Source organism: Hippopotamus amphibius, chromosome 1, assembly GCF_030028045.1.
Source record: "Hippopotamus amphibius kiboko isolate mHipAmp2 chromosome 1, mHipAmp2.hap2, whole genome shotgun sequence".
NCBI classification, from domain to species: Eukaryota; Metazoa; Chordata; class Mammalia; order Artiodactyla; family Hippopotamidae; genus Hippopotamus; species Hippopotamus amphibius.
In genome coordinates this window covers 24,876,998-24,904,012 of record NC_080186.1, presented here as the reverse complement: position 1 = coordinate 24,904,012, position 27,015 = coordinate 24,876,998, and the positions used below count along the sequence as shown (strand labels likewise).

Below are 27,015 nucleotides of genomic sequence, written 5' to 3'. Positions count from 1 at the left end.
CAGGTGGGGCGGGAAGGTAGCCAGCAGATCGTGTTTGTTGTGATGGTAAGGTTACGCTCTCTCATCGTATGATGGAATAGCTGGCATGTATTGAGTTCCAGGAGCTGAGCTCAGCACTTGAAGTGTGTCATCGCAGGTAACCCTCACGACATCCCTGTGAGCTGTGGACAATTCCACTGTACCAGCAAGGAAACCGAAGCTCTCTCCAAGAGATGAAGGGATTTGCTCAGAGTCGCACAGCTAGTAAGTGGTAGGAGTGGGATTTGAACCCAATTATTCTGGGGCTGGAGCCCCTACCCCTACCACTAGGCAGAGTGTTTGACTTTTAGGTGAAGCAACTAAGACCTAGAGAGGCCTAGTGATTGGCTAAAGGTCACACAGCACAACAGGAACTATGAGTTGAGTTGGTTGGTACCCAAAAGGATGCTTGGGTAATGGTGTACAAACTATCCCACCAGGGCCTTGGGAGGCCAACTCTTGTCCCAGAAGGGATTATTGGGGATGGGGCAGGGCCTGGAGGAAGGCTGGGGGCCAGGTCTATCTGCGGGTCTTCAGGGCTGCCTGTTCTCCACCCTCACTCCTCTCCACAGGCCTTGTGCTATGGGGCAGAGGACCCTTGGGTTGCTCTGGCAGATGTGGGATACATCCCACCGTCCCGCACGTGTTTGTTCTGAGATGTCATCTCTGTGTCCTGCTCTGCACAAGCCTGGGGAGGTGGCTGGTAGACAGGAGAAAAGGGGGTTTTAGTCCTTCTCTTAGACCTTCACCCCCTGGGGCTTCCAGTCTGTCTGGGGAGGAGGGAGTTGCCTGGGTTGGGGATTGTTATGCCGGCGAGCATTTATGAGCGTGTTTACTAGGTGCCAGCACCATGAGAGCACTTTTCTCTTTGCCATTCCCTCCCTTAATCCTTTCAGCAAACCCTAAGTGACAGATGTTGGTGTATTTCTGCTTTTCCGAGGAAAAAGTTAAGTGATGCCACCAAGTTACAGAGCCAGGATTTGAACCCAGGTACAGGTGATCTAACACCATGCTCTACTGCAGGGGTTCTCAAATGTGGTCCCTAGGCCAGCAGCACCAGCATTGCCTGGAGACATATTTGAAAAGCAAACTCTGCTGAATCAGAAATTCTGGGGGTGGGGCCCAACAGTCTGTTTTTAACAAGTCCTCCAAGCTCCAGAATTTCTGCTTTATAGCACCTGGGGGTGAGGGTGGGGGTGGGGAGGGTGTGCAGGTGACCTGACTAAGATCATGGGCCCTGGAGTCAGGCAAAGCTGAGTTCAGGCAGAGCCAAGTTCAAGTCTCTGCTCCACCACTTCCCACACTATGACCTTGAGACTTAAATCATGATATCTTTGCCTTTCTAGCCTGTGAAGTGGTGATAAAAGTGCCTCACCTCCTAGAATTGTTGCCGGGTTAAATGAGAGAATAGATTTCATTGGACAGATGGAAAAAATGGCACCTCAGAGAGGGAAAAGGACTTGCCCAGGCCCCTGCTATGTGGGCTCCTTTCCAGTGAGGACTCTGCCCTGTGGGTCTGTTCCCAAATCACCAGTTCACATCCAGCTGCATCCTTGCCAGCTGTGTAACCTTGAGCTGATTACTCATGTTCTTTCTGCCTGCTCCTCAGGCTTAAAATGGGGATTGTAACAATGCCTGGGCCTCCTGCCCTTGTTGTGAGACTAAAATGAGTTTCTCCATGTCTGGTGCCGGCCAGCACTTCCAAAGGGCTCAATAAATGTTAGCTGCTGTTATTAAAGGCAGAGGCAGGATCGAATCTTAGTGTCTTCAAACAGCCCCCCACGCCTGGTCAGAGCATCACTGAGCGTTTAGAAGAGGTCAGAGAGCGTGGGAATTCTGAGGAGCAGAATCCTCCCCTTGGGGGAGAGCATCTGGGACCAATAATTCTGTTTCGTGAGAGACGGTCCCGTGCGCTGTAGGGTGTTTGGCAGCATCCCTGGCCTCTACCCTGTAGATGCTAGGAGGTAGCCCCCCGCCAAGTTGTGATGACCCAAAAGGTCTGCAAAATGTTTCCTGGGGAGCAAAATTGCCTAGTCAAGAACTACTGGGATGGAGTAATCAGGCAAGGTGGTCTGAGGTGCTTTAGCACTTCAGGTGGGTTGACATGGGATCCTATCATTTATCTCATGGTACCTTGGGGAGGCTGGGGCCCAAGGTCATACAGTGGGTAGAGAAAGGACTGGAATCCAGGGCTCCTGTGTCTGTCACCTCTCCACAGGTCCCTCAGAACAAGCAGGCAGAGCCCAGGGGACAACCAAGCTGGCACCCAGGATGCCTGGAGTGTTCCCCTGCCTCCCCCCAGGGTCTACCTGCCTGGCTGTTGGCACACCCACAGCAATGCCTATCGGAGTCTGGGCTTACCTCTCCAGAAGCTCCAGGGTGGCCAAACCAAGCAGGTGCCTGGTGCCATGTGCTACTGAAGTGAGACACCCTCGTTGGGCACCTAGGGATGTTGTTGCCAGGGCCAGAGTTGCCAGGGCTGGGGGGTGTCAGTGTGGAGCTCGCCATGGCCCTGCGGGCGAGGGCAGTATCAGCAGTGTGGAGCACCGCCCCGCCCACTGGGACCATAAAGCTGCCACCAGGGGTGAAAGATGGGTCCCCCTGCCACAGGGATGCAGAGAGCCGTGGAGACATGGTGGCAGGGCTGATTTAGAGCAAGGGGAGGGAAGAAGGGAGAATGAGAGACAGAGATACAGAGCCAAAAACAGAGACACAGGCAGAGAGAGACAGAGAGAAAGACATAGGGTGAAGAGAAGCAGAGAACACAGAAGCTCCGAGACAAAGAGAGACAGGAGACAAGGATATAAAAATGCAGAAAGTGCAAGAAACAGACCAGCGGGCTTCCCTGGTGGTGCAGTGGTTAAGAATCTGCCTGCCAGTGCAGGGGACATGGGTTCGATCCCTGGGCCGGGAAGATCCCACATGCTATGGAGCAACTAAGCCCATGTGCCACAACTATGGAGCCTGTGCTCTAGAACCCACGTGCCACAACAACTGAGCCCACGTGCTGCAACTACTGAAGCCTGCACGCTTAGAGCCCATGCTCCTCAACAAGAGAAGCCACTGCAATGACAAGTCCATGCACTGCAACAAAGAGTAGCCCCTGTTCTTCACAACTACAGAAAGCCTGTGCACAGCAACAAAGACCCAATGCAGCCAATAAATAAATAAATAATAAATTTTTTAAAAAAAGAAAGAAACAGACCAGAGACACAGAGGGAGATGCAGAGTTAGAGATGCAGGTCCAAAAATAGAGGGAGACAGGAGAGTCAGAAACAGAGACAAAGAAGAGAGAGTGCTGGAGAGGGGGCTGGAGTCACAGAGAGGGAGACAGGACAGCTAGAGAACCAGACACACAGAAAGGAGGCCAGATTCAGTGAGGGAGACCAGCCGGAGTCACGAGGAGACAGGACAGAGACACCCAGAGAAACCCAAGGAGACAGAGGGAGACCTTGGTCTTCTGACCTCAGTCTCTCCTCTGTGACCCAGAAGCTGGGAATGTATGTGTGTATCTCTGCCCACATGTACATTCACGTCTGTGCTCATGTGTCACACCTCCCATGGGGGCCATCTGTGTCTGAGTGCCCGGAAAGTGCTGAGGTGCCTTCATCCGCCAATTCACCACTGTCAGCCTGTTGGGTGCCAGGCTCCGCTACAGGGCAGCGGGTACCAGTGGACAAAGCCCCTCATGGAGATGCTTGCTTATAAATAGAGAAAGTACACAAACAAATACCAGAGCTGTGCAGAGATTTAAAATAGAATCATATGCTAGAGAGCGACTGGGTCCTCCTCTAGACCTGGTGGGTCGGGGTAGGCCACTCTGAGGAGGTGACTTCTGAGGTGAGACCTGGATGTCAAAGAGCCAGCCTCACAAAGATCAGGGACAAATCCTTCCAGAGGGATGACTTGGTACAAAAGCCTGGAGGAGAAAACCAACTTGGTGAATTCAGGATTGGGAAAGGAGGCCAGTGGGGCCACAGCTTCTGGGGGTGAGGTAGCTCGACAAGAAGGCAGAGGCCAGACCATGAAGGACTTGGTAAGGCCAAGGGAAGGATTTTGGGATTTCTTCTAGGTGAAATGAAAACTGGAAGATTGAAGCAGGAGAGTGAAGCCAATGGATCCAAGTTTGGAAAGGTCCTGCTGGCTGCTGGGTGGGAAGTAGGGGTTGGGAAGCCCCTGCAACAGTCCAGGCTAAAGAGGATGGTGGCTTGGGGGAGACCAGGGAGAAGTGGGTGGATGCAGGCTCTGTTTTGGGTGTAGAATCAACAGGATAGCAGGGGAAAGGAAGGAGCCAAGGATGACTTCCAGGTTGTTTGCCTGAGCATCTGAAGGAATTACGGTGGTGTTTACCAGAATGAGGAAGACAGGGAGATGCAGCACTGCAGGGAACAGTCAAGAGGTCTGTTTTGGCTAAGTGTGATATGCCTGTGAGTGTGTGTGCACCTGTGCGCACATATGCCGGGTCCCAGGTGTGCACGTGTGTCTCTGGGGGTTCAGACCACCTCTGCTTGGCTGTGTGGGGGCTCCTGGGCCTGAGCTGGACCAGGCCCTGCTTTGGCTCTTCACTTGCCCCAGCCCCACGTGCTGCGCCTGCCAGCTGGGGATTCCCCAGTGGCCAGCAGGAACAATGGGGCGGGCGGGCCCTTGGCACTGCCAACATCTGGGCACACAACCCCAGGCCCAGGAGGCCTGGGAGCCCCGCCTGGCAGCAGCAGGCAGGCTCTGGGGCAGCTGGTGGCGATTAGCAGCGTTGATTACCTTGTGGCGATGCCATCTGGGGTGAGGGCACTGAGCCCAGCCCCACGGGATACCCTGCTCGCTGGCATGCAGGGCTTTCTGGGGCTGAATGCATGTATATGTGTCAGCTTCGCTGCCTGCGTGTGTGTGTATGTGCGTCAAGGTGTACACGTCTGCGTGGGGGTTTCTGCGGGAGCTGAGTCTGTGCGGCCACCTGTGTGTGTGCTGTAGGTCTGCAGCTTTCCCTGTTTGCACATGTGAAGAATTATGCCTGTGGGCACAGGTGCGTGTTTCTGTGTGTATGTTTGTGCACACACACATCTACCTGTGCACGCATGTGTCTCTGTGTGCATATCCAAGTATATGCATGCATTCTGAAAATCATGCACCTGTGCTTGAGTACGTCCGGGGGTATATTTCTGTGGCTTTTTCTGTGCTCACACATGTGTCTCTGTGTGTCTGTTTATGTGGAGGAGTATCATGTGTGTGCATGTGTCTGTGTGAACCTGTGTCTACATACGCACGTGGAGTCTATACACGTGTGTCGTGAGAGAACACATCTAACTGCATGCTTCTGGATGGGTGCACGTATGTTGCGGGGCAGGAAGGGGCGCAGGCCCATCTCTAGACTGTGTCTGTGATAGTGCATCCAGGCATAGTGTGTGCCCTAGGCTTGGCTGTTCTTGTGAGCACTCTCAGGGAGTTGTGCGAAGGTATCTAGACTCTCCCTTCTCAGGTCCCTCCTCCTCTGCATCCAGCCGTCCCCTCCTGCCTGGGAGGGTCTGAGATATGAATGGGGGAAGGGTAGGAGTTGCCCAGGATGGCACAGTGGTTAAGAGTGTGTGCTATGGGGCTAGGTTAGCTGTCACGCACCTCTGCCCCACCACCCACTAACCATGTGATCTTGGGCAAGTTGAGTTGTTCCTATGCTCCAGGTTTCCCCATCTGTAAAATGGGGATAAGCATGGACTTCTCCTGGAGCTGTTGTGAGGATGGAAGGAGCTGGCCTATGTGAAGTTCTTAGCACAGAGCCTGACCTATGGGTGTTGTCTATTCATTCCCAAGGGCCCGCCTCTGGGACAGCCCTCTATGGGCAGGCGGAGCGGTGCCTACCCACTCCTCAGGCCAAAGCTCCCAGAAAGCCCCACCCCTCCACTTCCCGCCTGCTGAGCTCAGCGCTTCCCAGGCCCCGCCACTGTCATAGCCACATCTGGGCCGGCTCAGCACAGGGACCACAGTGGCGCGCCTCGGTGGCCGTGGTTGCGGTTTCCGCTGACTCAGCGCCTTAGGCGGGAAATCCCAGGCCTGCCCCCCACTCGGGTTAGGTGGGGCCACAGGGCTATGGCTCCCCGTGCTGCTTCTCCAAGAACCTCCCCCCCCACCCCCAATCAGGGCACTCCAGTTGCTCCCCCCACTCCACGCATTCCTACCACTCAAGGACCTCTTAAACCTACTTCTCTGTAGTTCCTCATCCTTGGGGCCTAGAAATTTTTTTGCTGCCTCCAGGGGGAGACTCTTGGGAGGGTCACCTTGATCATCCCCCTGCCTCTGCACAGAACTGGACACATTACCTGCTTCCTCCTCCTTGGAAGTCCAATCTCTCATACAACCTCAATTCCTCTGGCTTCCCTGGATTCTGAGTATAAAGCAAAACCCTCTCCACTGCTGGGCTGGCCCAGCCTCACCCCCTCACCCCGTCCTCAATCCTCACCTCCTGCCAGCGTTCACAATAATAATGATACTAACAGTGAATATTTATTGAGCTCCTCTTTTGTGCCCTTAGTAAGCACTTTTACAGATTAACTTGCTTCCTTCTCACAGCCCCGTGAGGTATATGCAGTCATTATCCCATCTTACAGGTGAGAAAGTGGAGTCATAGTTAAAGAGTAAGTACGAAAGCCCGAAGCTAGAGTGGAGGAGGGATTTGAGCCCTTCTAACCTCATGCAGTAAGGAGGAAAAAGGAGACCCGCTGGGTTCCACTTGTCTGGAATGAGTCCAGAGCAGAAGGGGTTAATTCGGCACCCCTCCCCCCCCAATGCCTGGAGGGGGCCCCCTCCCCCCAGTTCAGACGGTCAGAGAACAGACTAACTGGGCATGTTAGGCTCAGAAACTGGAAAAAGCCGACCAAGGAGGCTTGGGCAGCAGCCACGTCACGGGTGCCTCGAACTGGGGAGGAGGGTCTCCATCCCTCCTCCCCCAGTCTCCCCACCATTCTGGAGGCCCAGCCAGGGAAGGGGAAGGGGGTGGCACAGGGGAGGCCCTTCAAGCTCCAGGCCTGGCTCTTAAAGGGCCGGACTCCCCACCCACCTGCCTGCCGCCAGAGCCCCCTTGCAGGGCAGCTCCGGGCACGCCGGGTCCCGCCTTGCTCGCTCGCTCACCTGGCGGGCCAGTGGGAGGGGCGGGCCTGGGAGCGCAGCCAGGCCAGGATCGGGCCGTGCGTCCCGCCGCCTCTGCCACCGCTGGAGCCCCCTCCCGGCCCTCCCTCCCTCCTCCTGCCTGGCGGGCGGGTCCAGCTGTGTTCCATTAGCGGTCCTGGCAAGTCCCCAGCCCCCTGGAGCCGCCCCCACTTCCCCCACCCCGAGTAGCCGGCAGTCCGGGGCAGGCGCGCGGGCGCGCGAGTGGGGCAGCATTCAGCCCCAAAAGCTCGGGACCGGGGAAACTGGGGATCCGAGGCCGGCCAGAAGTGATCGAGGACCTTCCAGCGGGCCTGAGCAATCCAGGCCCTGCTTCCCGCGGTTGGCTGCGTCGGGCTGCCCGGATTACTCAGTGAGGTGGCAGGGATTCCCAGCCACGGTAAGTGGGGGTGGAGGGGTTGCTGCTGCACTCTGGGCTGAAGGGCCCCTTCTGCCCCAGACTTGCTTGTGTGACCTGCAGCAAGAGGCATCCCCTCTCTGGATCTCAGTCCTCTTCTTTACAGCAGGATGAGCTCTACCTCCATTGCAGTTCTGACTCTCCCTGCCCCCAAATCTGTGCCTTCATATCGGGATGGGATCACCTCCTTGGAAGCTTCTCTCTCATCCCTGTAGCCCCCTGCTCTGGCTGGGGCTAGAGGAGTGGAGGCCAGAGGTCAGGAGCAGGAAGGAGACAGGAGCACATTGAAGTTCACGCCTCCACATGCATTCGCACGCCTCTCACAGTTGGCAGTCCTTCCACTGACTGGTAGGAGGGGGAGGTCAGGATAGGGTTTGAGAGATAGGATGTGTGTACCACCAGAATGGGGGATGAATAGGGTGGGGGGACAGTTCTGCCCCAGGAAGAGTGAGATTGGGGTCTTATCTCCAAATATATTGAGGCGAGGAGACCTTCCTGCTCTCATTCCCTATCCAGAACTGAGGAAGGGGAAACAGAATTCCTTTACAGCTGGAGGGAATGAAGTCAGACTTGCATAAGAACTTCCCGACAGGAAGGCCTGTAGCAGGGGTAGTCACAGGCTGGCTGTGTGTACCGTGAACATGTATCTCTGTGAGTATGCCTGTATGCAGATAGGACTGTATGCACACATTGGCGCAAATGTGTCTGTGTGTATATGGGCCTGCGTATCTGTGTGTGTCATGCTGACATACGCATGACTGTGTGTGCGAGTGAGCTGCCTGTCTCGGGGGAGGCTGGATGATGTATGGCTCTGCTGGCCGCTTGCTGAGCCTGCATTGATTTATCTGCGGCCATCCATCAGGGTTTAATAAAACTAAAAGACGAGCATCCATCAGCAGGGGAGGTTGGCAACAAGGTCCTGAGCCCGGCGACGTGCTCTCCCACCCACTGCACCCATGGGGGAAGCTTCCTTGGCCCACACTCAACCCTGTGATGCCTCCAGGAGACCCAGTCCTGTTTCAGCCCCTGACCTTGTGGGTGCCAGACAGGGCTGCCTGGCTGAGCCAGGTGCAGCTAGCCAGGTACCAGGCTAGCATATACCAATACAGTGCACAGGTTGATAAAATATTGAAATACTTCCAAGCGTCTTGGCAAATAGCCTCTGCCTCAAGCCTCCTCACTATTGCAAGTGACCTGGCCTTCTAGGACCCACTAGATCTTTCCTCAATCCAGCAACTGTCCACTGGCACCGCCAGATGCCGCCTGGACCTGGCTTCAGCGCTCCAGCCAGCTTTCTGCTCTGGCTGCTCGGTGTCCGTGCCATACCGGTGGTTAAATATTTTGAATATCACCTCGGCCCAAATCCTAGCCCAAGGCCTGTGGTTGGGCCTCTGAGAGGAACTGACACCCGGCCAGACCTCTTGCCACCCCAGTACCAGTGCCTGGACCCCATGGGCTAGCTGCTGCTTGCCCATGGGTGGAATTGTGCTCTGTGAGCTCAGGAATCCACCTTCCCGCTGTCTATGGTTTTCAGGTGCGGCGGCTGCGGCCGACTTCCCTGGACCGGGATGTGGGCCTCTTGGGCTTCTGGCTTGTGGCTGCTCAGCCTCTGCGTTACCTGCAGCCATGGGGCAGATACAGGTGAGATGACGTGAGGATCAGAGTGCCATAGGCCTGCCACTGGCTGTCTGAAGTGTGGAGTCCTGTGCACGTATGTGACCACGGGCCTGGGTCACATGGGCATTTATAGGAGAGTCCGGGGGCTGGGCTCAGGGTGGTCTAAGGTGTTTGCACACAGGAGCCAGTGTGAGGTGAGCTAGATAGTATGTGTGTTGCTGTCTACATATTTGTGTGTCTCTGGGCCTCTCTGTGTTTACATCTCAGGGCCGCTCTGTGCATCTGTGCATACTCTTGTGTCTCTGTGTGTGAAAAGAACCCCCCCTCCTTAATACATAAACCCAGCCTGTGCCCCAAGTGCTGGTGGGGCCAGTGTGGTGGGGAGGAGCCGGTAGCAAGCTCTCCCTGCAGAGGGACGCTGCATCCCCAAACAGGCCAGGCCTCTCCAGTCCTTTCCATGGTGGAGAATCTACCCTCCAGCCCACGTGTTCCTCCTCCTCCACAGCGATCTTGGATCAAGGGCCCGCCTCAAGGCCCAGACGCTGGATGGGACAAAGGGTGTAGCTTTCCAGGGCCCAAAGCCAGAGGAAGTTGACCGGGCAACTTGCCCTGCCCTGCTGGGTGCCCTCTGGCTGTGTGGCTGAGCAGAAATAGAACTCCCAGAACCCCAAATCCAGCCAAAAGAGGCAGAAAACCCAAGGCGCAGATGTGAGTGGGGTGCATGTGACTATCTGTGAGTTGTGTGTGTACATATGTGTTCTTGCACGTTTGCACATATGCCTTACACTCTTCTCCCTCACCGGCTCCCCTGGGGATTGGGGCAGATAATTTCAACATCTGTAAGGAATTTGGGCCCATTGCCAAGGGGTGAGTCACCCATTGCTGCTGCTGATGCTAAAGACAGTGATAGTTTCTCTGGCCAAACCTGGGGGAGAAAGATTCCAGGGGATCACTAGGCCTAGGAATCCAGGATTCCTTCTCCCCGCCAGGCATCCAGGGAGTCCAACGTCCAGCTTCTAGGAGCTGTATCCATCGTCTTGTCCCAGCTACCCAATCTGCACTGATGAAAAGGCTTTTAAAAAAAAAAAATTCTAGCCTGTGTCTCTCCTGTTGTAGCACTTCTCTCAATACTTCTGCTCAATCAGCCCTAGAGAAGAGGCAGGTGCATGGCTGTTCCTTAAGGGTTTTGGAGACCTCAATAAGCTATCCCCTTCTACAGGAGCCTTTACCCCCTTAACATACCCTCTCTGAAGCCTAAGACTGTGGTGGTTTCCTTGAGCTTGTGGTCCACTCAGGCCCTCAGTCTCTCCTCACAGTTTCTTAAGGTGGTTATCCAGGTGAAAAGTCAATCTGTTGACTCAGACTTTGTCTGGCCTGCTTGTCTGTTTTGGCTGCGGGAAGTGGAACCTCACCCATTGCTGAGAACACGTGTACCAGTGGCACGTGGCATCCCTGGTGGCATGGGCATCTATAACTCACACATGTGTGGACGTGCATGTGCACTGGTATATAACACAGTGTGCATGGACCTGATATTTCCTTGCCGCTCAAGTACTCCTCTGTCCCCCACTTGGGTGTATGTCGTGGAAGCAGCACATGTATGTACACAGCTCCCCATCTGAACTGTAGGGCTGCCCAGAGTTTCTTTCATTCTCTTGCTGGCCTGGCTGCTGACTTGGGGTCTTGGGGAGATTTGGGTCCTAGGAGTTCTGGTCCTGCTCTGCTATGAACTCACTTAGTAGCCTTGGGCCAGGCCTCCGTCTTTCCGTATGTGTACTGACTCCCAGGGCAGCCAGGGTCAGAAGGCAAAAAGTGAAAGCAGCCCCAAGGCAGAACCTGGCTAAAGATGTAGAGTGGGGAACATGAACTTGCTCCATCCCAAGGTCACCAAGAGCCTGGCTGTGCAGCCACCTCAGCCTGAGCCCACTGCATGCCCCACTACTAATTCTTTTCCAGGGGACTGGTGCCCACCTTCACAGCAAGAAGGACTCAAGTTGGAACACAGAATTGACTTATCGACCAACGTGACTGGTGAGTGCCCATCTCATCCTGTTTTCCCCTCTCCACCATCTTCCTGGAGTGGCCTTACCCCATTCACCTGCCCAGCTGAGCTTGTCACCTGGTGTCTCCCCTGAAGGCTTCAATCTCATCCGCCGACTCAGCCTCATGAAGACATCTGCCGTCAAGAAGATCCGAAACCCTAAAGGACCTCTCATCCTGCGACTGGGGGCGGTCTCAGTCACCCAGCCCACACGGTAAAGGCCCCAGTGTGACCACTGGGCATCAGTACTGACCTCAGCCACACTCTCAGCAACTCTGCATGTGAGGCCCAAGCTCAGGGGCACCCGTGGGTCATCGTATCCTGCTCCTTTCCAGGAGTCAACCTGATCTCCACTCTTGGGCCTTACAGGGTGGGCAGAGAAGGGGCCCAGGAGGTCCACCCTCTGTCCTTTCCCCATCTCTGGCTAGCAGTGGGTGAGGACAGGTCTGCATCCTGTGGGCACCGTGAGGACCCCAGGGTGGAGGAGAGAACCTGCAAGAGCTGTGTGTGTGTGTATGTATGTGTGTGCGCGTGTGTGTGTGTGGGGGGGTGTCTGGGGGTTGTGCGCGCCCACATGTGTGAAGTGCAAACTCCTACAAGTCCCTGGGTGATCTGGTCCCTGCTTGCCTCTCCAGCCTCCTCTTCCAAAATGTTCCTCTTTCTTTCTTGCTGCTCTAGTCCTGCTGAACCCGTTCATCTCTTTTCAGTATCTCTTCCCCTCCCCCAGGCCTGGTTATTCTCCCCAAGGCATCCTGGATTCCTTGGAAGCACTTACCACAATCCTAATGAAATAGCGAACAGTCATTCTGAGGATTCTTTGTTGATGGCCTTACCTTCCCCATCACCCCATCAGACTTGAAGGCTCTCTGGGGATAGGCCTCTGTTTTCACCTCTGTTACAGCCAGAGCCACCTCGGCACATAGTAGGCCCTCAATAAATGTCTGTAGAATGAGTGGGTGTGTATACGCATGTGTGTGGCAGTCTGGAGGTATGTGCCTGAGTGTGTCTCGTGTAGGTTCAGCAGTCCTGAGGGCCCAGGGTGGGCAGCAGGTGGTCTCTTACCCAAACTTCAGGGCACCCTCCCTGCCCCACCCCCAGGCGCGTCTTCCCTCGGGGCCTCCCCAGTGAGTTCGCCCTGCTGCTGACACTGTCGCTGAAGAAACACACCCACCAGAACACCTGGCATTTGTTTCAAGTGACCGATGGAGATGGGTACCCACAGGTGAGCCTGACGCCCCGCTCCAACCCCGTTGCTCTTGGGCATCGAGCAGTACCAGTCCAGCCCAACTTCTGTCCCAGCTTGTGATTCTGGGGCCTCCCTGCTCCACCCCAGTGCCCATCCTCAAGGTCACCTCCACCCTACCGATCCCATTCTTTTAGGAGGTATTGTTCTGTGAGCCCAGCCAGCTTTCTTCCCTTTCTGGGCCTTAGTTTCCCGTCCTGTGAAATGAGCTTGAGGGCCCTTACCTTTGTCATGCTGTGGCTCGGGGGACTCTGATTCTCTGTCCTTGCCTTTCCCAATTCCACACAGATTTCCCTGGAAGTCAACAGTCAAGAGCGGAGCCTGGAGCTCCGGGCCCGGGGCCAAGATGGCGACTTTGTGTCCTGCATCTTCTCAGTGCCCCAGCTCTTCGACCTGCATTGGCACAAGCTGGTGCTGAGTGTGGCCGAACGTGTGGCCTCTGTGCACGTGGACTGCACGTCAGTCTCCTCCCAGCCTCTGGGGCCCCGGCGACCCCTGCAGCCTGTGGGCCATGTCTTTCTGGGCTTGGATGCTGAGCAGGGCAACCCTGTCTCGGTGAGTCCTAGGTCAGGCCTGGACTCTGTTCCCACCTTCCAGGATCCTGAGTGAGCTCCCTGGAGCCTGTATCTGACCAGGTCCTTCCCTTGCTCAGAATCCTCTCATGGTTCCCCAGTGACCTCCAGATGCAGCCTGAACATGTTAACCTGGCATTTAAGGCCTTTCATGATCTGGTCCCTGTAAATGCCTGCAGCGGCATCTTCCGTTCCGTCTTTCCATGCAGCTTTGCTCTGGTTGATTCCGTCCCAGCCATCCATCTCATCTAATACTTTCACACCTCCAGCCTTTGCCTGTGCTGTTACCTCCACCTGGAATGCTTTTCCTTGCATAACTGCCTGCTGAATGTCTACTGGTCCGCAAGGCCCGGTTTGAATGAAACCTCCTCTTCCCCTCTTCCTCTGGGCCAAAGCAAACATTTCTCCCCCCTCCCTCTTTCTTTCACGTATAGTTTTTTTTGCTTTTTGTGACAGCTGTGTTCTTGATGGTCTCCCAGGCCAGACTGGAAACCCTCTGAGGGCAAACCCTGGGAAGGAGCCATCTCTGTGCCTCATTGGGGGCCAGGACACAGAGCTATTTGCTAAAAAGAAGTGACACTTGTATGTCCCCTGCAGTTTGACCTTCAGCAGGCATACATCTACTGTGACCCGGAGCTCGTGCTGGAGGAGGGCTGCTGTGAGGTTTTACCAGGAGGGGTGAGTGGCTTGGCCCCAGCACAGCTGGGAAGGTTTGGGGCACTGTCCAGGGACACAGTGTGCTGGAGAAGGAGGACCAGGAAGGGGATTCCTAAAGATCTTAGGATGATGAGTGGATAAATAGGGGTGTCTGCCTTCTCTACTGACCCCAACCCTTCCCCCACATTGGGCAGTGTCCCCCAGAGTCCTCCAAGGCCCGCCGGGACACCCAGAGCAATGAGCTCATCGAGATCAATCCACAGACTGAGGGCAAGGTCTACACCCGCTGCTTCTGCCTGGAGGAGCCACAAAACAGCAAGGTGGGTGGGCGGAGTAGGCAAACATGGGTACAGGCAGGCGCAAGTGGGCCTGCGCCTCCCCTGACCTGGCTGCCTGCCCCCAGGGTCAGTTGGCCATGTGCCCCGGGGCAGGGAGGGCACTGGAAGCCCTGCCTCTTTCATCCCACCCCTTTTGGATTCTGGGAGGCAGAGAGACAGCCCACTGTATGACCCTGTGCCGGCCTGCCTGCTGGCATTGAGAGTGGTGCCCATCTAGCTCTGGCACTGCCCAGACCCTCACTGGTACCATCCCAGACCCTGGTGAGGGAAGGACCAGGTTGGCACCCAAAGGCAGCTTCTCCAGGACAGGAATACCTGGGGTCAGAGGCCAGGCGCCACACTGCTTGCCTTGGGGCTCACTCATTCTCCTGGGCTCAGCCAGGGCCAGTGCCAGGCTGGTTCCACGCCCAGCACCATGGCCAGCTGCCCTGCCCACTCCCAGGTTCTTTAGGGGTTGCAGGGAAGCCCAGTTCCTCCCATAGCTCCACCTCCTGGCCTGGCAGCCTCCCTGCCCACCAGGCATTTTGCCCGGCTTTGGCTGCAGGAACACAGGATCCCATTGATTCATGGTCCTGTTTTCTCCGACATCACGTGGGTGGGGGAAAAGAAGCGGGGGGGCCCGTAGGGATGCCAGGGGCCTGAGCAGGCTCTTGACGACCTGGGAGCTGCCAGGTATCAGGCTGAGGGGTCCCTGGGGTCCGTGCCCCTGCCTGGTGTAGACCCCAGAGCTGTCTAGTGTATACCCCAGGACTGACCCCTCCTCAAGAGTTCCCCCTTATTCTGTCTGCTCAGGTGGATGCCCAGCTGACGGGAAGAATCAGCCAGAAGGCAGAAAGGGGAACAAAGGTAGAGGCAGTGGGTGGGGGGAGGAGCCCACAGTGTCCTCAGCCTGCCCTCCATGTCCTCAATAAACCCCTTGAGTAAGAGATCTCCGCCCATACTCTTCCCACCTGCCCCCGCTCTCCTGGACAGAGCTTAGGATTTGTAGGTGCCAGCTCTGAGAAGGATGAGCGGGGGCAACATAGACAGTACCTGGCACCGTCCAGGGCACCCGCTCCTGGTGGTTCTTGGGTAGGGGTTTTGGAAGCAGTGCTTTGTCCCCTCCATTCTCCACCCATTCTCTTCCTTCTTCCCAGGCCCACCAGGAGACAGCAGCCGATAAGGTAAGCCACCCATCTAGACTGGCAAAAAGAGCTTGGTTGGAAAGATGCCAGCAGGAGCCCTTTGGACAAGGCTTTGGGGCCCTGGAGCCTGGGCACGGGGGTGTGGGATGACCACACAGCTCCTAGCGTTCCTTGGGGACCTGACGCTGGGCCCTGTCTGCCTGCTGCTTCTCCTTAGGAGGGGGTGTTTAGTTCTGGACACTCCTGCTGAGTTGGCAGCAAATGGCCATGGGCATCTTGGAGAGAGCCCAGGCCTTGGCCGTGGGACCCTGGACTCTGCTCCAACGTGCTGTGTGATCCAGGGCCCACTGCTATTCCGCTCGGAGCTTCGGTTTCCTCGTGTGAGAAATGGCGTGGCTCTGGGTTGGTGGGAGTTCAGGGATGAGGCCTGTTTGATAGGGTTCCGATCTTTACTCTCCTCAGCTCCACCCAGAAGCCTGTGATGTTCTTGGTGTGTGTATGGGGGCCAGTGGGGTGGAGAGGGCTGGTCCTGGGCTCTCATACCTGACCTCCAGGCCCGTTCTTCTCTTTCAGTGCCCACCCTGTGGCCATGGTGCCCGGGAAAGCAACGTGAGTGAAGAGAGAGTGTGCTGGGGGCGGGGGCTGAGAGTGGGGGTGGCCTCGAGGTTGGCTTAGCAGCTTCCTGGTTCAGGACAAGGGGGTCTTTGTGCACTTTCACACTCTCTGCCCGCCCATGCCCCAGAGCTGGGTTTGACCCTCGCTCCCAGCCCCACCAAGGCAGGGCCCCATGGAAGGAAGCTCATGCTCTGTGATCTGGGCAATGTATTGGGTTCCAGGGTGGAATGGGGATGGGGTGGTGGCCGGCGGGATCAGGGCCTTGGTTGCCAATCCCAGCTTGGCACTCCTCACAGGGACTCAGGCCTGCTCTGCTTGGAAGGCTTCCCATGTCATCTTAGAGGCAGAGAAGGGGAGGGGCTGGCTCAGGGTGACACAGCCCAGCCACGGCCCCCAAACCACATGTGGGCTCAGGGCCTCCCCTCGTATCCCTCTCTAGCTGTTCCTCGCCCATCCTCCCTCTGGGGGGCCAGAGGGACAAGGGAAAGGGGCTCAGTGCAAGCCCAGATGGTACCCCACTGTGTCTCTTCCGTGGGCAGTATGAGTCACCACTTTCCCACAGCCTGACATTCTGAGTTGACATTCTGCATTGATCCACAAAGGGCACAGCCCCCGCTCCCCTCAGCTCTGAGCCCCTGGCCTTGGGGGACATCAGGAAGTACCCCATCTGCTGCTTACTCCCCTTTTTCCATCCAGTCCCCCACCAAATCTAGTAAGGCTGATGGTCCCCAGATATGCAGGGGTTACCATGGCAACAGAGCAGCCATGTTATCCTAGCAACTGCAGGGTGGAGCTAGCCAAAGCCAGGCAGGTTAGAGAAGGTAGGTCAAACCCCTCTGTAAGTTTGACAGCTTTAGGATATAAAATCAGCATGCTGGTTGGCCTGGGAGGCAGAGCAGGGGCTGGGATTTGGGCTGTCGGTTCAGCCATCCCTGTGTGACCCTGGCTAAATTGCTTGCCCTCTCTGGGCCCCTGGTTTCCTCTCCCTGCCTGAGGTGATTACATCCTCTCTTCTCTGTCCCCTCAGGTCACCATTGGTCCCTCTGGCCCCCAGGTGAGTCCCAGATGGAGAACAGGACACTCCTGCCCTCTTCAGTGAGGCTAGTCCATCTCACGGCATGTGGCCCCTTGGCTATGTGTATATATCAGGGCGACCCAAGCCTGCATGTATGTGGGGTGATTAGATATGTGTGTGTGTGTGTGTGTGTGTGTGTGTGTGTGTGTGTGTTGGAGAGAGTAGGGGTTGTGTGTCTGTAAGGATGTTAAGAACTGTCCTTCTCTGAGAGCCTGGGCTACCCACTGGCATGCTGACCTTCCTCAGTGCCCTCAGGCATCTTGCCGGGTGGGTGCTATCATTTGATTTCAGGGAAAACCAAGGCCCAGCTGTGCCCACGTGGGTGACTGGTGTGATTGTGTGTGTGTGTGTGTGTGTGTGTGTGTGTGTGTGTGTGTGTGTGTGTGTGCATTTCTGGACATGTTTGCACACGTGTGAGGGGGGAACCCATATACCTGTGGGCCTGACAGGACTGCAGAGCTTGTGGGTGATGGGATAGGCAGCACATGTGCAAATGTGAGATTACACACTTGTGTGTGCCCGTGAGTGTAGAATGTCATTCTTGGGGCCACCTCCGTGTGCATGCTAAGTGCTGCACACTTTACCTGCAGCATCACATTTCTTCCTCACCACAGCCCCTTGAGGTAGGTGCTGACATGAATCCCATTTTATTGATGAAGAAACTGAGGCTCAGACAGGTCACATGACTTGCCCTGAGTCACGTGCTCGTAAGCGGTGGCGGTAGGACTTGAACTCAGGCAGCCTGACACTCACCATCATGAATGTCTGCCACTCCACACGCGTGTGTCTATGCATGTGTGTCCCTGTGTCCCTGGGTGTGCTGCGTGTGAGCTAGCGTGTTTGGGTTGGGGTGTGGGGGAAGAGACACCTTTTGCATGAGACTATGGATGTGCCAAATACAGCCTCTTGGGGTGGGAGGGGCGGGCGGATGATCGCATATGAAATCCGTATGCTGTGTGCATGGTGGTGGAGGCTGGGGCAGTGCTGTGCTCATCTACACACCCACGTGTGGTGGATGCGTGGAGAAGACCAGAGTGGGGAGAGCTTCCTCAAGGCTCTCATGTGCTCCTCTGGTCCCAGCTCTTGTTCTGGTCTCATCCGCAGGCAGGGAAAGGTGAGCGGGGCCTGCCTGGTCCATCAGGACCCAAGGGAGAGAAGGGAGCCCGGGTAAGTGCCCCAGCCATGCCCATGGCAGGGCCTTCCCCGCTATGCCACGGGGTTCGGCCAGAATGTGAGCCATCATCCCATCATCTCAGCTGGAAACCTGCAGCCTGGCCCAAATAGGGGATGAGGGCCAGGGTCTCTCTAGGGGTTAGTGCATGGAAACCTCTATTTTCTAGGGCCGCCTGGGACTATGGGATTCCTGGGCCCATCCTCCTCAAAACAGGTCTAGGGTGGCTCCCCTAGGAGGCTGATTCCTTGCTCCCTACCTCTAGGGCAATGACTGTGTTCGAATCTCCCCGGATGCCCCGCTTCAGGTAAGACCCGGAGGAGAGGCCTGTATGAAGGGGCCAGTATGGAGTCAGCCCCTGGGGAAGGGGCTGTGCCCTCAGAGCCCATGGGGGTGACCCTGGGCCCCTCTCAGCATCTTATCTCTCTGCTTAGTGTGCAGAAGGCCCAAAGGGAGAGAAGGGGCAGTCGGGAGCCTTGGTGAGTATGGGACTAGGGACAGGGCAGGGCAGCCGGGTCCTGGCCAGCCTCCTCCTGCTTTCCTCACCTCTCTTTTCCTCACCCTCCTCATCTCAGGGACCATCAGGACTCCCTGGCTCCGTAGGCCAGAAGGTAATGGGCCTGGCTTTTTTTTTTCTTTTTTCTTTTTTTGGCTGCACTGGGTCTTAGTTGCATGCAGGATCTTTGTTGCAGCATGCAGACTTAGTTGTGGTAAGCGGACGTCTTAGTTATGGCTTGCAGACTCAGTTGTGGCATGTGGACTCTTTAGTTACAGCATGAAAATTCTTAGTTGAGGCATGCATGTGGGATCTAGTTCCCTGACCACGGATCAAACCCAGGCCCCCTGCATTGGGAGCACAGAATCTTACCCACTGGACCAGCAGGGAAGTCCCTGGGCCTGGATTTTGAGGAGTGAGTGCCAGGGAGATCTGCAAACCCTACAGACAGGAGGAGGGAGGTGTTCAAAGTCATCCTAGAGGATGGTGTCACTGGGCCCAGAGCTGGCACTACCCCCCAACCCTCCCAGTCATCCTGCCTTGTCCAAATTCCCTTCAGCCCTAGAGAGAAAAGCCACATACTCCCTGAGTGAGTGGCTGGCTGGTTTGGAAGTTCTTTCTGTTGTCTACCCTCCTGCGAAGCCATTTCATCTCTAGGGAGGCTGAGACCATGGGTCTAGAAAGCAGTTGTCCCTCCTCAAATGGAGCTGCCCCCCCTCTTCTGGCCCCTTCTCTCAGTCACTTTGCCTCTTTCTTCTCCAGGGCCAGAAAGGCGAGAAGGGAGACGGAGGCGTCAAGGGCTCGCCAGGAAAGCCAGGCCGAGATGTACGGTGCTTGGGCCCCTTCCCCTCCATGACCCCAACATCCCTCAGCACGTGGTCTTGAAATGCTGGACTATAACTCTGCGAATCCATCCCACTGCCCTGCTCAGACTGGAGAACAGAGACCCAGGGAGGGGAGGGCTGTGCCCCCAGGGAGGGGGCAGAAAAGGGCCTGATCCTGGGCCTCCTGACTCCCAGCCTAGGAGCCCCTGACCTCCAGTGTCCTGAGGTGGACGTCTGATGACCTCGGGAGCACTGGGTGGAGTCTGGCTTTGAGACGGGGCCGTGGGGCTGGGCAGCTGGGTATTTACACATCCCAGTGGGGGTGCTGTCCCAGGGAGGTGCTAGGCCTCCGTCATTCTTAGACCCTCCCCCCCGCCCATAGGGCCGGCCAGGGGAGATCTGTGTCATGGGGCCCAAAGGGCAGAAGGTGAGTTGCGGGCATCTGAGGGGTGAAGAGTGGGTGGTGGGGCTGAGGCGGTGGCTCTCTCACACCCACCTGTGTCTGTTCCAGGGAGACCCTGGCTTTGTTGGGCCTGAGGGGCTGGCAGGAGAGCCTGGGCCCCCTGGCCTCCCTGGGCCCCCTGGGATAGGACTTCCTGGGACCCCGGTGAGTACCCCTTGCCCCTCCTTTCCATCCTTCTCCCTCCTGGCCAGGGGTGGGGAGGTAAGGCTCGGTCCCAGGGGGCCTGGTGGGGGAAGGGGCTAGCGTGGATGTCACTGGAACATGAAGGCCCTGGGAAACCCCTGCCTGACCCTGTTTCTGCCCTCAGGGGGACCCAGGTGGCCCTCCAGGCCCTAAGGGAGACAAGGTAAGCACAGGCAGAAGCAGGGGCACGTGCGGGAGCCCCCTGCTAAGTGGGAGGAGAGAGCAGAATGGGGCTGGGGTGACCGTGGCAGTGGGGGGGGGGGCCGCGGGCATGTTGGGGAAGGGGCTGGGGGCTGGGACCCTCAGTGGGCAGTGTCCCCATCCCCGTGCTTGCTGACGTGGGAGCCTTGGCCTGGGTTCCAGGCACAAGGACAGGCCGGCCTGGGTCTGGTAATGACCAGAGGGGCCTAACTGGAGGGTCCAAGCTCATTTTAGGGCCTTACGCCTTAAAGAGCCAAAAACCCTGGACATGTCTGTCTGCTGTGGTTCACCCAGCTGACCTCGCAACCTGCTGCTCTGGGGAAGGGGCACGCAGAGGCCTCATGTTCTCCCTTCCTTTGCAACCAGAAGGACTCAGGTTAGACATGGAGAAGGACAGGCAACAGGAAGGGAGTGTTTGTTGACAAAACCGACCAAGAGGAGATGGGAGATTTGGCGAGATCGCCCTGCCATCCAGAGAGGGAACTGGAGGGCGAAGGGGTGGATGGGCTGAGGTCACGGCCAGAAGCCTTCCCCTTAACCCTTCTTCTGACCGCAGGGCAGCTCCGGGACGCCGGGAAAGGAAGGTCCTGGTGGGAAACCTGTGAGTGATCCCAATCGGTGGGGGAGGGGAGCCTCTGCCCACCACGCCCAGGCCTCCTCCAGCAAGGCCTCCAGAGGGAGCGGGCCTAGGTCCTCGGGCCCTCTCTGCTGTGGCACTAACGCTCACTGCTTCTCCAACAGGGGAAGCCAGGGGTGCCAGGGCTGAAGGGAGAGAAGGTGAGTCTCAGGTCTGGGTGCCCCAGCTTGGATGGGAGGGCCTCTCTCTGAAGGTGACACTGAGCGTCAAGGGCGCCGTGCCTGGGATCTTCCTTGGGGGACCCCCACCCCTTCTCTGTTCCTATGGTGTGCGTGTGATTACTAAATAAAGGGCCTGGCTTTGGAGTTACACAGCCAGGCTCAAATCCCGCCTCGGCCATGCACGTGGCAGGTCAGTGCGCTTCTCTTTTTGTCCAAGTTTCCATACCTCTAAATGGAACACAGTGATTTCTTACAGCTTGCTGTGAGGATGTAGTTTTGATGTCCAGGAATCTTAAGCTGAATGAATGAGTCAGTTGAACGAAAGCCCCCTCAGTGTTCCTGCCGTCCCCTTCGCCCTGGCCCACTCCACGCCTAGAGCTCCTTGTCTTCCCCAGGGTCTCAGCCCCACCTTGGCCACCCATGCTCTCTCCCTTCTGCTAGGGTGACCCCTGCGAAGTGTGCCCTACGCTGCCTGAAGGGTTCCAGAACTTTGTGGGGCTCCCTGGAAAGCCCGGGCCCAAGGGAGAACCGGGTGATCCTGCACGAGCCAGGGTGAGTGCCCAGGGCGGCCCTTGTGGGAATCCAGCAAAAAACCTGGGGGCATAATCATGGAGAAGCTGGGCAGAGGGGCTAGAAACTTCTCACGGCCATAGAGACACTGTGGGCAAAGAGTCTTGGCTCTTAGCTCCGTGGGGTTGGGGGCCGAACCATAGAGTTTAGGGCTGGGCTAGAAGGCCGCCCCAGGTCTCCATGGCAACCAAACAGGGTTCTCCCAGCCAAGGCTTAAGATGCCTTTTGGGCAAGCTGGGGTGGAGCCAACCCTTATAGTGAGTGAGGTTGTGCCCTCCTTCTGGGATTGGGTGTTGGTTGGAGGTAGAGGAAAGGAGTAGGCAGGGCTGGGTTACAGTCCTGGCCTGGACTCTGTACCCCACTCCCTCAATGATCCTTTTTTTCAGGAGGGCCTGGGAGCTGTTGGACAAAAAGGTGATCGGGTATGTACAGGCACTTTCTGGTGGGGTAGCTTAGCCTGGCCTCATTTCCTCCATCTGTCACATGGGTTGATGAGCCCCGGCTCTGGGGTGCTGACCTTGAACCCCCTGGGACCCGTGGGTGTTTGAAGGGTTCGTTGTGTATGACATTGCTGTCCTCATATATGGCTAGGAAATTTGGGGTGCCCCAACATACCCAGTCTCTCAGCCCATAAACCTTTTCCCCCTGCAGGGAGACCCTGGCATCCAAGGCCTCAAAGGAGAAAAGGTGAGGGAACTTGTTCTCTGTCTGCCCCCTTCTGACTACTGGGAGCCTTTCTGATCCCTTCTCTTCCTTCCCCAGGGAGAGTCCTGCTTGTCCTGTAGCTCAGCCGTAGCAGCCCAACATCTTGGGCCCGCTGTAGGGGCCAAAGGAGATGTGGGCCCTCCCGGCCTCGGTTTGCCTGGCCTTCCGGTGAGTGACTGCTTCCTCCTAGCCAGGCCAGGCCAGGCCAGCCCATCTTTGCCACACTGGTGGCCTTCCTGTCTCCTTAGGCTCTGAGTCTCAAGGCAGAGACCAGGCGGGAGGCCCTGAGACAGGAGCCCCAGGCCTGTAGCCCAGTGTCTCCCTCCATCACTTCACCTTCTGGGGACTCCCTCTTAGAACCTCTGAGTGCCCATCTATATAACAGATGTCCAGCTACCTGCAGGGTTGTGGGATTTGTAATTCCGAGCTGGCCTTTCTGTTTCTGGGTGGACACTGGGACCCATGGAGTCTTGAAGGGATGGAAATGGAGGGATGCAGTGACTGTGACTTGATTGTTTTTCAGGGGAGAGTTGGGGCTCCAGGGCCAACAGGGCTGAAAGGAGAGAAGGTGAGACCTGGTTAGATGTCAGGAACATGGGGGTGTTCTTGGCAGGGAGGCGGGGAGGGGGCCCCTGGGTGGGGAACAACATAGACAAGAGATGAAACTGTAAATACACAGAGAAATAAATTCATCAGTGTTTTACAGACTAGAGTCCAAGAATTGATTTCTGAGAGGCTGCATGTTCTCCAAGAGAGTCCCTTAGTGTTGTATTTTTTTAATTAATTAATTTATTTTATTTATTTATTGGCTGTGTTGGGTCTTCGTTGCTGCACACGGGCTTTCTCTAGTTGCTGCGAGCAGGGGCTGCTCTTCATTGTGGTGCACGGGCTCCTCATTGTGGTGGCTTCTCTTGTTGTGGAGCACAGGCTCTAGGTGTTTGGGCTTCAATAGTTGCGGCACATGGGCTCAACAGTTGTGGCTCATGGGCTCTAGAGCACAGGCTCAACAGTTGTGGCACACAGGCTTATTTGCTCTGTGGCATGTGGAATCTTCCCAGAGCTGGGCTCGAACCTGTGTCCCCTGCATTGGCAGGCAGATTCTTAACCACTGCGCCACCTAGGAAGTCCAGTGTTGTATTTTTAATTTACTGTAATCCAAAACAATTAAGTACCTTCAAGACCACCTTATAATAAAATAATAATAATAACCCTTCTCTACCGCTTACTTTGTGCCAAGCAGCATTCCAAGGGCTTGTAGACATATTGACTTGTTTCCTTCTCCCCAGACCTCATGGGGTAGGTACTCCATTATTCCCATTTTATGGATGAGGAAACAGAGGTCCAGAAAGGCCAAGTAAATTGCCCAAAGTCACATGGGTGTTTGGGTGCAGACCTGGGATTTGAGCCCAGGGAATCTGTCTCCAGAGTCTGTCGTCTTCGCTGCTCAGCTGGGTCACGCAATTTCAGTGCCATGTGAACGTTTGTATTTGTGGTTGCGTTGGAGACAAATGACAGCATTGAATTAATAATGCAGTGTTACTCAAATGAGGGGTTCTGGGGGTGTGTGTGTTCAAGTGTAGGAAACACTGGAATATATGTTCAGATTCCACTCTACCAGGAAAACCACACCTGTTATTTCTCAAATGGAGCTTTGCACCCCCACCCCACACCTGTTTCCTCTTCTGGTCCTCCCCATCTCCATAAATGGCATATACAGAGTTCCTCAAAGCTCCTCAGATCCCAAACCCGGCAGCATCCTGGCTTCCTCCCGTCTCCACGTCATCTCTTCCACCTGGCAGCTCTGCCACAGCATCTCTCTCAACTTCACCTGCTTTGCTCACCTCTAAGACTGCCACTACCTCTGGGTCCCCTTGTCTCTCACCGGGATGGTGGTGGCAGTCCCTTCGCTGGCCTGCTTGTGGCCACTGCAGCTCTTCAACTTTTTCATCCAGTAGCTAATGTGGCTTTGTAAAAACAAAAACAAAACCCAACCCCCAAAACCTCAGGTTATATTCGTTCCCTGCTTAAAACCCCTCTGTGACTGGACCTGGTACCGAAGGCCTGCTGTTGCCTAACGAGACCCTGGATGCCTGGCCCTGCCTTACCTGTGCAGAGTCATCTGGTTCTCCTCTCCCCATTTCCTGTCCTTTAGACATGCTGCCCTGCTTCGTTTCTAGAATATGTCAAGAATGTTCCCACGTCTTAGATTTTGTACTTGTGGCTCCCACTGCCTGGAACGCTTTCCCCTCTACCTCCCCCTGTTCTTTCTTTGGCTGGTCTCAGTCTTGTCTTTCTTTAACAATTGTGGCTAACCCGTCTCTGACCATCCTGTCTAGAACAGCCTCCCCCGCCTACTTGTTCTCATCGTCTTGTTTATTTCCTTCACAGCACCCATCACTATGTAGTTACAATTATTTAAGAGTTCCTGGTGTCCCCACAAGGGTGTAAGCTCCATAGGTGTGTTTGTCTGTGCTGTTCACTGCACCTACTGGCACCTCGCCCAGTGCGCAGCACGTACAGGCGTCCCGCGTGTGGCTGTTGGATAAACGAATTCATGATCTTTGTGCACTGGGCCAGGGCTGAGGGTGGCGCTGGGATTCTGCAGAGTGAGGCTGGGGACAGAAACAGGCTGGCCACAGACTCCCCTGGGGACCTTGGGGTAATCCCTTTCCCTCTCTGGGTCTCGGTTTCCCTAGCCAGGAAATGAGGAGGGTAGTCGGGGGTTCCAAGGGGCTGTTCTTATAGTTTGGGGTTTGGGAATGACTTAAAGTGGCCTCCGCACTTTGACTCTGTGTCCTCTGCTTTGCTTTCAGGGTAATCTCGGGGAGGTGGGGCCAGCTGGCAGTGCGGTAAGTGAGCTTTGGATGGTAACAGCTATGGGGAGAAGGACAAGGCGGGAGGTGGGGAGATGATAGGCCCCAGCACGGCCCAGGCAGACGCCAGGCATCACACATGGCTTCTTATCACACAGGGGCCTCCAGGGCCAGTGGGACCCACAGGCATCAAGGGGGAGAAGGTGAGTCTGAAGACGTGCTGCACACTGCAGCCAGAGCCAGCTTCCCAAACACACGCTCATCCTGCTCTACTTCAAAACCCTCCGAGGCTCCCCATTGCCTGAGGGTAACATCTGATTCCTTAGCGTGATGTTCAGGACCCCTGAGGCCTTGGCCCCCACCTTCGTTTCTTACCTGTTTTCCCACAATGCCTCCTGAGATATCCCTTGCCCAGCACAGGTGGTGTGTCAGGCCCAGCTATCTGCCCCAGCGCCACCTTCCAAGCCTGCCTGGGTCCCCAACTCCGTGTCCTTGCTTGGCAGGGGGAGCCTTGTGAGCCATGCCCAGCTCTGTCTAAGCATCAGGATGGGGACAGCCACGTGGTGGCCTTGCCTGGGCCTCCCGGAGAGAAGGGGGAGCCTGGGCCTCCAGGCTTTGGCCTGCCAGGAAAACAGGTGTGTTCTGGGGCCTATGAGGTGGGATGCAGGCAGGGCTTGAGGGGGGTGGGGCCTGCCTGGGTCTCTAGGCTCCCTGCGCAGTGGGGAGTAAGTGGGAGTGTGTGGAAGGGTCAGTGCCTCTGTCCCCAGAGGGAGCTGGCCTGACAGACCTCTGCCCTTCATCCTGGACACAGCATGGCTGGGTGTGCAGAAAGACGACCAACCTGGGACCAGATAGACCTAGGTTTGAAGTCCAGCTCTGCCTTTCACTAGTCCTTTGCCTTGAGCCAGTTACTTCCCCTCTCTGTGTCTCTGTTTCCTATGCATGGTGTTGTTGTAAAGCCCAGGAACGATGTGTAAAGCACTTAGAAGCACACAGTAGGCATTCGAGAAATGATGATTCCCACTGTGGCAATTATTATTGTTACTGCTTTACTAATAGCAGTGAGTGCTGACAAAGTGTGCATCGTGGCCATGCGCTGCTTCACATATGTCAGCTTGTCTAATCTCACAAGTGCTCTATGGGGTAGACGCCTGTGATCTTTTTATCACTCCCATTTGACAGATAAAGAAACCGAGGCACAGAGAGGTTAAGTCACTTGCCCAGGATCTCCCAGGCAGGGAGCCTGGCTCAAGTCTCTTCTCTTGGTCTATACAATTTTGCTTCACTAGAATGAGAGCAGAGATTTTGACCTGGCTTGTGTGTGGTATCCCCGGGTCTAACACAGTGCCAGACACTTAAGGGGGTCTAGTATGAGTGAATGGGTGCTGGAAATGCTTCCTCTTCAGGGCAAAGCTGGAGAGCGTGGATTGAAGGGGCAGAAGGTAAGATAACTCGGTGGGCACAGGTGGGCACCACCTCCTCTCAGATGCCCTCCCCACCTCCTATCCCTGATTGCCCTGTGCCTACTCTCCACTCCCTGCCTAGCCCCCAGCCCCAGTGAAGGGCTCTGAGTGCCTGCAGGTCCCAGGAGGGCACTGTGCCCAGAGCTGGGTCACCCCTGCCCTTCTTGAACCCCATTCCTTACAGGGTGATGCGGGGAACCCCGGAGATCCTGGAATGCCGGGCACCACGGGGTGGCCGGGACTGTCGGGAGAGCCTGGAGTTCGGGGCCCTGCAGGGCCAAAAGGAGAAAAGGTCAGTCAGGCAGGGGGCAGCGTGTTGCACGAGCAAAAAGAGCTCAGGCCGAGAGCTCATGAGGGGAAGGACTTGGGGTGAGGCTGTGAGCCTCGCGGGATAACAGGATCACTGGGCGGAGGCACCTCGGCTCTTCTCTGGGGCAGGGAGGAGAGCTAGGGGTGTCCGGGGCCGATTTTGATATCTC

The 27,015-nt window shown here is 56.2% G+C and overlaps 1 protein-coding gene across 6 annotated transcripts in view; it reads left to right on the top strand.

The window, feature by feature from the left end:
- Positions 1 to 7,172: 7,172 nt before the first annotated feature.
- Positions 7,173 to 27,015, top strand: part of COL16A1 (collagen type XVI alpha 1 chain) — a 50,463-nt gene continuing 30,620 nt past the window's right edge. For 4 of the 6 annotated variants that reach the window (XM_057703615.1, XM_057703646.1, XM_057703621.1 and 1 more), the window contains exons 1-32: positions 7,173 to 7,549; positions 9,102 to 9,208; positions 11,141 to 11,215; positions 11,322 to 11,439; positions 12,324 to 12,447; positions 12,757 to 13,023; positions 13,638 to 13,718; positions 13,892 to 14,017; positions 14,828 to 14,881; positions 15,172 to 15,198; positions 15,733 to 15,768; positions 16,802 to 16,828; positions 17,954 to 18,016; positions 18,286 to 18,327; positions 18,455 to 18,499; positions 18,596 to 18,631; positions 19,279 to 19,341; positions 19,723 to 19,767; positions 19,852 to 19,947; positions 20,111 to 20,149; positions 20,744 to 20,788; positions 20,929 to 20,964; positions 21,427 to 21,537; positions 21,942 to 21,977; positions 22,207 to 22,242; positions 22,318 to 22,428; positions 22,784 to 22,828; positions 25,074 to 25,109; positions 25,232 to 25,276; positions 25,577 to 25,708; positions 26,480 to 26,515; positions 26,721 to 26,828. In XM_057703615.1, the coding sequence (XP_057559598.1) occupies positions 9,136 to 9,208; positions 11,141 to 11,215; positions 11,322 to 11,439; positions 12,324 to 12,447; positions 12,757 to 13,023; positions 13,638 to 13,718; positions 13,892 to 14,017; positions 14,828 to 14,881; positions 15,172 to 15,198; positions 15,733 to 15,768; positions 16,802 to 16,828; positions 17,954 to 18,016; positions 18,286 to 18,327; positions 18,455 to 18,499; positions 18,596 to 18,631; positions 19,279 to 19,341; positions 19,723 to 19,767; positions 19,852 to 19,947; positions 20,111 to 20,149; positions 20,744 to 20,788; positions 20,929 to 20,964; positions 21,427 to 21,537; positions 21,942 to 21,977; positions 22,207 to 22,242; positions 22,318 to 22,428; positions 22,784 to 22,828; positions 25,074 to 25,109; positions 25,232 to 25,276; positions 25,577 to 25,708; positions 26,480 to 26,515; positions 26,721 to 26,828 (2,214 nt within the window). In that variant the 5' untranslated portion in view covers positions 7,173 to 7,549; positions 9,102 to 9,135. The remainder of the gene's footprint in view (positions 7,550 to 9,101; positions 9,209 to 11,140; positions 11,216 to 11,321; positions 11,440 to 12,323; positions 12,448 to 12,756; positions 13,024 to 13,637; positions 13,719 to 13,891; positions 14,018 to 14,827; positions 14,882 to 15,171; positions 15,199 to 15,732; positions 15,769 to 16,801; positions 16,829 to 17,953; positions 18,017 to 18,285; positions 18,328 to 18,454; positions 18,500 to 18,595; positions 18,632 to 19,278; positions 19,342 to 19,722; positions 19,768 to 19,851; positions 19,948 to 20,110; positions 20,150 to 20,743; positions 20,789 to 20,928; positions 20,965 to 21,426; positions 21,538 to 21,941; positions 21,978 to 22,206; positions 22,243 to 22,317; positions 22,429 to 22,783; positions 22,829 to 25,073; positions 25,110 to 25,231; positions 25,277 to 25,576; positions 25,709 to 26,479; positions 26,516 to 26,720; positions 26,829 to 27,015) is intronic. The other 2 variants (XM_057703629.1, XM_057703637.1) reach the window with 2 other exon arrangements.